The sequence below is a fragment of the Macaca fascicularis genome, chromosome 19 (genome assembly GCF_037993035.2).
Source record: "Macaca fascicularis isolate 582-1 chromosome 19, T2T-MFA8v1.1".
NCBI lineage: Eukaryota > Metazoa > Chordata > Mammalia > Primates > Cercopithecidae > Macaca > Macaca fascicularis.
Genome location: NC_088393.1, coordinates 12,382,409 through 12,393,302, shown reverse-complemented (window position 1 = coordinate 12,393,302; position 10,894 = coordinate 12,382,409). Strand labels below are relative to the sequence as shown.

Below are 10,894 nucleotides of genomic sequence, written 5' to 3'. Positions count from 1 at the left end.
GAAGGGCGACTGTCCCCTCCCCCTTCCCCGGATGGACTGCTGACAGGGCCCCGCCCCAGCACCCCTGACTGGATGGGGCGCCAGGCCCCGCCTCCTCCGTCCTGAGTGACAGCAAAAGCCCTGGGTAACCGGGTCCTGCAGATCTTGTCTGACTTGTTCCGGCCACAGCGTCTCTAAGCGAGCAGCCTCTCTAAGCGAGCGCCTTCCTTGCGCCCTGGTTATCGGATATTTGCATTTCAAGGCGACTTGCTCCTCACTGTTAGAAGAGGCACTGTTAGCTTCCTCATTCAAGGAGCTGTCCCTGCTCCTTCCTTCTGCACGGGATCACAAGTGTATGCAGGGCATTTCAGACTCAGTGTTCAATGGAGAGAGACGCTTGCCTCAGAGCAGGAGGGGAGCCCAGACCAGGCAAGAGGCATGACTGCACCAGGAGAGAGAGGCAGATGTCTTTCAGGGTGCGGGAAATAGGATGAGGCATGGCCAAGGCTTCCTCACATTGCTATGGACTGCTGCAAGGTTTTCCTTGTAAGAGAGCTAACCAAGCCAGAACTTATTAAAGATTTAGAGGCTCTCAGTACTATGTATATCTATCCCTGGTGCATTGACAGTGACTGAAGACCCATTTTTCAGGACACGCTGTGTAGGACTGAACCAGGGAACATGATATAGCATGGCACTTTTATCTCACATATAACCCCCAAGGAGCAGGGTTAACTGAAATGAAAGATGGTCTCAGGGGAAGCTGTAAATGAGAAATTCTGTAATAGAAATTATGACTTAGGCAGGCCGGGTGCGGTGGCTCATGCTTGTAATCCCAGCACTTTGAGAGGCTGAGGCCGGCAGATCATGGGGTCAGGAGTTCAAGACCAGCCTGGCCAACATGGTGAAACCCTGTCTCTACTAAAAATACAAAAATTAGCCAGGAATGGTGGCACGCGCCTGTAATCCCAGCTACTAGAAAGGCTGAGGCAGGAGAATTGCTTGAACCGGGAGGCAGAGGTTGCAGTGAGCCAAGATCATGCCACTGCACTCCAGCCTGGGACACAGTAAGACTCCGTCTCAAAAAAAAAAAAAAAAAAAAAAAAAAAAAATATATATATATATATATATATATATATATATGTTTTAGGCATCTTTTTTTGAGATGGGGTCTCACTCTGTCATCCAAGCTGGAGTGCAGTGGTGCGATCACTGCTCACTGCAGCCTCAACCTTCCAGGTTCAAGCAGTCCTCCCACCTCAGCCTCCTAAGTAGGTGGGACTACAGGTGCGTGCCACCATGCCTGGCTAGTTTTTTATTTTTGGTAGAGATGGGGTCTCATTCAGTTGTTCAGGTTGATCTCAAACTGCTGAACTTAAGTGATCCTCCAGCCTCAGCCTCCCAAAGTGTTGGGATTACAGGTGTGAACCCGGCCTCTTGGGCATCTTCATTGCTCCACACCTTAAAACGATAAATTCAATATTCCATGAATACTGCCTGGAGAAATTAGCACAGCCATAACTTGTGATAAGGCAAATCAGGTGTTGAAATTTAAACATTCCTGGAAACTTCATTTAATAAACCTAATTTTGCTTATGTGTGAAAGTCCTCATACATATTCATTGTTCAGACATGGATAACCATGGCAAGAAGATGAGGTGCTATGAAAAATTATGTTGGGACAACAGGTACTATCAAGGATTCTCGTTGGCAAACCAGGACACATGGTCAGATGATTTCTGAGGCAGCTTCTCTCCTGTGTATGTCCTTTCATGTCTGCGAAAAGAACTGGAAAAACTGAATGATTTCCCACACTCCTTGCATTCACATGGCTTCTCCCCAGTGTGAGTTCCTTCATGGATTCGAACAGAACCGTGCCAACTGAAGGCTTTACCACATTGTTTACATTCATATGGTTTCTCTCCAGTGTGAGTCCTTTCGTGGATAAGGTATCAACTGAGACAATCCAAGCCTTTCCCACAAAACTTACATTTACAAGGTCCATCTCCGCTGTGCATTACCATATGTCTTCGAATGTTTGCAGGAGAAATGAAAGATTTTCCACATTCCTTACAATCAAAAGGTTTCTCTCTAGCGTGAGGCCTTTCATGTGCTTGAAAGCAGTGGCTGTCGCTCAAGGCTTTCCCACGTTGTTTATGCTTATATGGCTTCTCTCCAAATTTCTGACACTTACATGGTTGGTGTCCAGTGTCGGCTCTGATGTGCCTGTTAAGGGATGAATGTCCCATGAAGACTTTTCCACACGTACCGCTTTCACATGATTTTACTCCAGAAACAGTTTTCTTGTTCAACATGTCTTCCGGAACCTGGGTGAAAGTTTCTCCACACTGGCTACCTTCTGTACTCTCAAAGAGGCTCTCTCCCATAAAATTTCTGTGCAAAATGCCAAGCACGTAATTAAGGGTCTGTTTATAAGTGATTTAATATTTGTTAATAAGTATTACATTTGCATTTTTAATGTTTTTGGTTTTTTCGTACAAAGTGTCACTCTGTTACCCAGGCTGGAGTGCAGTGGCGTGATCATAACACACTGCAGCCTTCACCTCCTGGGCTCAAGTGATCCTCCCACCTCAGGCTCCCCAGAAAGCTGGACTACAGCTGTGTGCCACCATACCCAGCTAATTTTTTATTTTTGGTAAAGATAGAGTCTTGCTGTGTTTCCCAGGTTGATCTTGGGCTCTTCACCTCAAGTGGTCCTCTTGCCTTGGTCTCCCAAAGTGCTGGGATTACAGGCATGAGCCACCATATCCAGCTGCATTTTTAACATTATCCTGCAAAGTGTAGGCTTTCTGCCCTGTCTGAATTGTTTAAACATGAATGGATCACACATTCTACAAGATGGCCTGTCTATATCTATCATCAAAAAAAGAATATTTACATGAGGTTTCATTTTTTTTTTTTTTTTTTTGAGATGGAGTTTTCCTCTTGTTGCCCAGGGTGGAGTGCCATGGTGGCACAATCTTGGCTCACTGCAACCTCTGCCTCCTGGGTTCAAGCGATTCTCCTGCCTCAACCTCCCGAGTAGTTGGGATTACAGGCATGTGCCACCATGCCTGGCTAATTTTGTATTTTTACTAGCAACAGGATTTCTCCATGTTGGTCAGACCGGTCTTGAACTCCGGACCTCAGGTGATCCGCCCACCTTGGCCTCCCAAAGTGCTGGGATTACAGGCGTGAGGCACCGCGCCCAGCCCGAGCTTTCTTAATACTATTTCCAAGTAAACTATCTTATGAACATTAAACCTCTATGTCAATTGAAATATGTTTTTAGTGAAAATTTTCTAAGAATAAATACATTTTATGCTGAGCTTATTTCTTTTGTTGGCTTCTTTTTAACAATTTCTGACAGTCTGAGATTTTCTTCAGAGACATTTCTTTGTCTTGTGAGTGTAAATTACCTTAGAGTCCTCCTGGGATGTTTGTGCTGATCTTCAATATTCTGGTCTTTCCATTTTTTCCCTAAAATGTAGACCCAGAAAAATAGTCCTGAATTAGTATACGATTATTTAAAAATCATTAGCTTCCATGTTTATGGGACACTGCAGCCATGCCTGATTTGTTCATCGAAGGATTGCCTATCCATATTCCAAATCCCCGAATAGCACTAATGAGCTAGAAACACGTGTTCCTTAATTCACTGAGGGAGGTAATATTGTCACCCCTACCTACAGAGATGAATTTCCTGAAAGTTTCCTGCATCACATCTCTGTAGAGATTCTTCTGGGAAGGATCCAGCAAAGCCCACTCCTCCTGGGTGAAGTTCACAGCCACATCCTGAATCCTGAAACATCCCACAGGTGCAGAGGAGGATGGGTGAGATTGACAGCACTGGGATCCTAGACTATTCCTAAGAAATTCTCATGATGCTGTGGACTCCAAACATGTATTCCCTGCCTCTGTCATCAGACCTCTTACTCTCCTGTCTACCCTCACTTCCTCTCAAACAGCAATTTTGATGCCAGAGTGGAACTATGGGGTAAAGCAACAGCAAAATAGGAAAATGTAGCCTTCTGCCACGTGAGGACACAGCAAGAGGATGGAGTTCATGAGGAACGGACCCTCTGGATATGGAACCTGCCAGTGCCTTGATCTCTTTTTTTTTTCTGAGATGGGGTCTCACTCTGTCACCTAGGCTGGAGTGCAGTGGCACAATCTTGGCTCACTGCAACTTCTGCCTCCTGAGTTCAAGCAGTTCTCCTGCCTCACCCTCCTGAGTAGCTGGGATTGCAGGCGCGCGCCACCATGCCCAGCTAATTTTTATATTTTTAGTAGAGACGGGGTTTCACCATGTTGGTCAGGCTGGTCTCAAACTCCTGATCTCGTGATCTGCCCATCTTGGCCTCCCAAAGTGTTGGGATTACAGGCGTGAGCCACCGCGTCCAGCACGCCTTGATCTTAGACTTCCCAGCATTCAGAACTATGGAGCTGAATTGGCCCTCCACCCTTGAACCTGTACTGGACTTAGTGACTCACTTCCAAAGAACAGAGTATGGAAAGGGGAAAAAATAGTAACTTTAAAGTGGAGAAACCTGAAAACACTGCTTTAAGCAAGTGATCAAGGTTACTGTCACCAGCTGTATCTAGTGATGAGCCTGGACACTTCACCTTTGTGGCATTCTCGCGCAAAACACCTAACTCCAGTCTAATTATGAGACAAATTCCAAAATGAGGAACATTCTATGGATACCTGACCAGCACTCTTAAAACTGTCAAAGTGATTTTTAAAAAACAAGGAATGACTGAGAAATTGTCACAGAACAGATCAAGGAGACATGAGGACTAAATACAGTGGGGGTATACTGGATTGGGTCCTGGAAAAGAAAAAGGATATTAGTGGAAACACTGTTGAAAATCTGGAGTTTCATTAATAGTAATATATAAATGATAATTTCTTAGTTTTAATGGACCATGGTTATGTAAGATGCTCACATTAGAAGAAAATGGGTGACGGGTATATGGGAACTTTGATGTTATCTTTACAACTTTTCTATATATCTAAAATTATTCCAAAATAACAAATGTATGGCCAGGCATGGTGGCTCACGCCTGTAATCCCAGCACTTTGGGAGCCCAAGGCGGGCAGATCACCTGAGGTCAGGAGTTCAAAACCAGGCTGGCCAACATGGCAAAACCCCTTCTCTACTAAAAATACAAAAATTAGCCGGGTGTGGTGGCGGGTGCCTGTAATCCCAGCCAGGGAGGCTGAGGCATGAGAATCACTGAACCCAGGAGGCAGAGGTTGCAGTGAGCCAAGATCGAGCCACTGCACTCAAGCCTGGACAACAGAGTGAGACTCCATCTTAAAAAAAAAGAATAGGAAAATGTATCTTTTTGGTGGATCCGGAGAGAAAGATGTGCTTCCTGGGTACCCCTAATGTCTCTGTACAGTGGGTGTGTAGCATCTTTCGTAACAGAGTCCTACTAATTCATGTGCAGACAAAAAGCTCACAATAGCAGTCCTGAGACTACATATCCTTGAAAATGTTTATTCACAAAGTTTAACCTTTGATAGTATCTGGAAAGTGGATTTGATTCTGATTCAAACAGCACAGGCGAATGCAAAAACAAACAAAAGCTGAATTTTGCAGGGGATCTCACCGACCCAACTGATTAAGAGAGTCATAACTAACTGAAACAGAAACCCATGACCAAAACCATTTGGGAAATAGTACTGGGGTAGGACAACATAAATTGTGATTGATGAAGTGCTGAAGGCTGAATGGGGACAAGGTTTAGAGGTAAAAACTCTGTGGGGGGCAGTCTTAACAAAAAGGCAATGTGATTTACGAAAATTAAGAACTTTTGTGTAGGGGAACACACTGTCAACAAGGGAAAAGAAAACGCATCAATTTGGAGAAAATAATGGTAAGTCATATATCTGGTATGGTCTTAATATTCAGCAAATATAAAGAACTTCCATAATTCAACTATAAAAAACACATCAAACACGCCAAATGGAAAGCTTTGATGAGGATGCTGGCAAACCGGCACCTATGTACACTGTCCAAAGGATTGTAAAATGGCTTAGCTATGAAAAACAGTATGGCGGTACCTCAAAAATTAAAAACAAAATTACCAAATGTTCCAGCAACCCACTTTTGGGTTGAATTATATTTTCAGTTCAAAAGAATTGAAAGTAGGATCTCAAAGAAATATTTGAAAATCATTAACAGCTGGGTATAGTGGCTGATGCCTGTAACCCCAACACTTTTAGGAGGCTGAGGCAGGAAGATCAATTGAGCCCAGGAGTTTGAGACCAGCCTAGGCAACAGAGCGAGATCCGATCTCTATAAAAAATAAAATACATTGAAATCCGTTGTTCACAACAGCCAACAGGTAGATCAACCTAAATGCCAATCAGTGGATGAATGGATAATGAAAATTTATATATATACACAATGGGATATTATTTATTCTTATAAAATGACATTCTGTCCCATACTACAACAGGCATGAAACTTCATGATACTATGCTAACTGCAAAAGACCAGTCAGAAAAAGAAAAATGCAGTATGACTCTTCTTAGAGAAGTTACATAAAATTGTCAAACTAACTCAATGGTGCACTTAAAATGCTTGAGCTAGTAAAACTTTTAAGGTTTTTCTTATTGTAATTAACTAGAAAAACTATTGTATCAAACAAAAAACTAATTGACTAAAATAAGGGCAACCGCACGATCTCGGCTCACTGAAACCTCCACCTCCCAGGTTCAAGCAATTCTCCTGCCTCAGCCTCCCGAGTAGCTGGGACTATAGGCGCGCACCACCACGCTCAGCTAATTTTTGTACTTTTAGTAGAGACAGGGTTTCACTATGTTGGCCAGGCTGGTCTCGAACTCCTGACCTCATGATCCACCCGCCTCAGCCTCCCAAAGTGCTGAGATTACAGGCATGAGCCGCTGCCCCTGGCCGGGCAATAGATTTTAATGACATTTCTCCCAGACATATACAAATGGCCAACAAGCACATGAAAAGATGATCAATGTCAAGACTCAGGCATGGGTTTTACCCAATGTAGTTTTGGGTAGTTACTGAATAGTTTCCTCTCATAAAAAATATTCATAAACAAAATATAACTTTTTTCTTTTAAAATTTTTATTTATTTATTTATTTATTTTTGAGACGGAGTCTCACTCTGTCGCCCAGGCTGGAGTGCAGTGGTGCGATCTCGGCTCACTGCAAGCTCCGCCTCCCGGGTTCACGCCATTCTCCTGCCTCAGCCTCCCAAGCAGCTGGAACTACAGGTGCCCGCCACCACACCCGGCTAATTTTTTTGTATTTTTAGTAGAGACAGGGTTTCACCGTGTTAGCCAGGATGGTCTGGATCTCCTGACCTCGTGATCCGCCCACCTCGGCCTCCCAAAGTGCTGGAATTAGAGGCGTGAGCCACCGCGCCCGGCCTATTTATTTATTTCATAGAGATGAGGTCTCTCTATGTTGCTGGGCTTGTCTTAAACTCCTGGACTCAAGTGATCCTCCCACTTCGGCCTTCCAAAATGCTGGGATTACAGATGTAAGCCTGCACGCCAAGCCCTAAAGTTTTCGTTTTTTTGAGACAAGGTTTCACCCTGTCTCCCAGGCTGGAGTGCAGTGGTGCCCTCGTGGCTCACTGCGGCCTCAGATCTTCGGGGCTCAGGGGATCCTCCCGCCTTAGTCTCCTTAGTAGCTGGGACTACAGGAATGTGCCACCATGCCCAGCTATTTTGTTTGTTTGTTTTCAGTAGAGATGAGGTCTCGCTATGCTGCCCTGCCCACTCTGGTCTTGAGCTTCTTGGCTCAAGCAATCCTCCCACCTGGGCCTCCCAAAGTGCTGGGATTATAGGAGTGAGTCACTGTGCCTGCACTAAATTTTTTTAAAAAATGTTTTCCTTTCCCTGTCTCTACTAAAAATATTAAAATTAGCTGGACATGGTGGCGTATGCCTGTAATCCCATCTACTTGGGAGGCTGGGGCAGGAGAATGGCTTGAACCCAGGAGGCTGAGGTTGCAGTGAGCCAAGATCGTGCCACTGCACTCCAGCCTGGGCAACAGAGACTCTGTCTCAAAAAAAAAAAAAAAAAAAAAAAGGTTTTCCTTCTTTTCAAAGGTGTTGATAACATTTTTAAATAGTGCCATTTATTGGTCTGTGGGAAAATGATAAAATATGGCAGCTGTTTCAAATGTAGCATGGGAAACACATAATTGATAAGGATGTCAATTGGAGAGGGGAAGTTGGTGTTTTTGAATGTGAGGAGAAAACCAGAAATTTAGGGATTTACTGTCATACCTGGGAAGAACAAGGCTGAGGAAGGGGTCTGAAAAACTCCCTCTTGATTAGACTAGAATCAGGCTCCTCAGAGCCCCCTTCCTCTTGACTAGGCTTTGGCCTTTTCCTGCAGAGCCCTGTGGTAGCAAAAACCCTTCTAAGGGAGTTGAGAGAAAATTCCTCCAAACTTGATATCCAATCAAGTCCCTTTTCCCCTACATTTGACAATCTCTTCCCTAATTCTTGACACTAACCCAACTTCCATCCTCTCCCTCACCTTGTCCATTAGCTGTAAATTCAATACTGTCATTGATGTAGCCTTCATCTCCTGAGCTCAAGCAATTCTCCTGTCTCAGCCTCCAGACTAGCTGGGACTACGGGCACGGCCATTATACCTGACTATTTATTTATTTATTTATTTATTTATTTATTTATTTTTTGAGACGGAGTCTCGCTCTGTTGCCAGGCTGGACTGCAGTGGCACCATCTCGGCTCACTGCAACCTTCGCCTTCCGCGTTCAAGCAACTCTCCTGCCTCAGCCTCCCGAGTAGCCGGGACTACAGGCTTGTGCCACCATACCCAACTAAATTTTGTAATTTTAGTAGAGAAGCGGTTTCACCATGCTGGCCAGGATGGTCTCGAACTCCTGACCTCGTGATCGGCCCGCCTCGGCCTCCCAAAGTGCTGGGATTACAGGCGTGAGCGACTGCGCCCGGCCATACCCGACTAATTTTTAAAATTTTTTGTACAGTCGGGATCTCGCCATGTTGTCCAGGCTGGTATCACCTTGCCTTAGGCTGGAATGTTAAATATACTCTTTTAAATTATAAAAGAAAAGACTTTTCTTCACAGCTTTACCCAGCTGTAAAGAAAAAAAGAAAAAGAAAGAAAAAAAGAAAAAGAAAGAAAGAAAGAAAAAAAAAAACAAAAACAAAAACGCGAAGCTCTATGAGGGGCGGGGCGGACCAAACTGTAACTAATTAAATTGTTGTGCCTCACAAACTAGCCTTGTATAAAAAACGTTGTAATCCTGTTAAATTTCTTGGCCTTTTGCCTACATAAGCAAGAACTTAAAGTTTTAAATTTGAAGCACTGAGCCCATTTCCGTGGATCCTGTGTTTTCCCAAATGGGCCATTCCCAGCTTCTCGCTTGAGTAAACTTTAAAAAACTGGAATCTGATCCTTTTATTTCAGGTCCCCATAAGGCGACAGCATCACTGTAACTAATCAAGTATTTAATCCGGTTTGTCTCCTCATGCAACTTATAAAAGCCTTTTCTTCAGTCACAAGCCATGACCAAGTGTTTCTCACTCAGGAATCGCTGTGTGCTCCAACGAACTCTTTAACTGTTAACAGAGCCTCGGTTTAATTTTTAACAGAAGAAAGGCTGGACACATACGAGTCGGGATTCCCCGTTATGACCCTCCCGTGGTCCCCGCACAATCTTGGGAGACGCCGGGCTGCCGGCGCGGAGCTGCCCAGAGAGGGCTCTAGGGCCAGGGCCGCAGTCGCCGTGCAGGGACGCGACAGGACGCCCGGGGTCCCAGCTGCGGGCCCAACCCCACCCAGCGGCTGAGGGGACCGAGGGCCGAGCCACGCCATGGGGGACGTGGGTCCCAATCGCCAGGGTCGCCAGAGCGGAGGCCTGTTAGTTCCATCCAGCCCCTCTTCCACGTATCTGGACGCCAGGCCGGACACATTTACCATTTCCCTGATTCTGAGTGTCCCGGCGTCCTCTTTATGACTGCGGAGCAGGTCACAGCGCAGGTGACAGCGTCACAGGAGCCGTGGCGGAGGCACCTGGGGCCTCTCGGTGCACCCAGAACTGGATGCCGAGCGCAACGGACCCCAGCAGCAAAGGAGTACTGAGACTCCGAGTGCCGCCTCCTCCTTCCCCGGATTGACAGTTGGCAGGACCCCGCCCGAGGGCCCCTGATTGGATGGGGTCCCAGGCTCCGCCCCCCGGCCCTGAATGACAGGGGAAGCCCTGGGTAACGGAGCCCTGAAGAGCCCGGCTGATTGGTCCTAGCTACAGCCTTCTTAAGGCTCAGCTCACTCCCTGCGCCCTGGTCATTGGATATCTGCATTTCAGCCAAACTTGCTACTTATTGTTAGAAGGGGCACTGTTAGCTTCCTCGATCTGTCAGAAATCTGTGCAGGGAATTCCAGACTCAGTGTTCAATGGAGTCATTCCTTTACCTCAGAGCAGGAAGGAAACCCAGGCCAGGCCAGGCAAGACTTCACCAGGAGGGAGAGGCAGCTGTCCTCTACGGCGGGAACTGGGGATAAGACTTCCTTATACTCCCCCGTCCCCCCCGTACTTGGAACCGCTTACTCCTCCCAGACTTCATTTTCACCAGAAGTTCTTACCTGGGGTCAGTTTAAGCTTCTAACCTAAGTAAACTACTACCTTCATAAACCCTTTCTCCAGGTGACACGTTGTAGCAGGACCAGCCGCAGATAAAACTCAGACACCGGATTAAAGAAGGAAGAGTTTTATTTTTTTTATTTTTTTATTTTTTTGAGACGGAGTCTCGCTCTGCCGCCCAGGCTGGAGTGCAATGGCCGGATCTCAGCTCACTGCAAGCTCCGCCTCCCGGGTTCACGCCATTCTCCTGCCTCAGCCTCCCAAGTAGCTGGGACTACAGG

At 45.8% G+C, this 10,894-nt stretch overlaps 1 protein-coding gene across 4 annotated transcripts; it reads right to left on the bottom strand.

Annotated features, from left to right (window-relative positions):
- Positions 1-1,523: 1,523 nt before the first annotated feature.
- LOC135968605 (zinc finger protein 69-like) lies at positions 1,524-10,532 on the bottom strand. Of its 4 annotated transcripts, none has more exons than XM_065536100.2 (4): positions 9,950-10,532; positions 3,666-3,781; positions 3,399-3,459; positions 1,524-2,373 (listed from the first exon to the last, which is right to left on the bottom strand). In XM_065536100.2, exons 1-4 carry the CDS (start codon positions 10,330-10,332, stop codon positions 1,932-1,934), a joined length of 1,002 nt encoding a protein of 333 aa, XP_065392172.1. In that variant the 5' UTR covers positions 10,333-10,532; the 3' UTR covers positions 1,524-1,931. The 4 variants fall into 4 exon arrangements, 2 of the variants coding, with proteins under 2 accessions (XP_065392172.1, XP_065392173.1); XM_065536101.2 differs by having other exon boundaries at positions 1,524-2,205; XR_012428422.1 differs by lacking the exon at positions 3,666-3,781 and having other exon boundaries at positions 9,950-10,120.
- Positions 10,533-10,894: the final 362 nt, after the last annotated feature.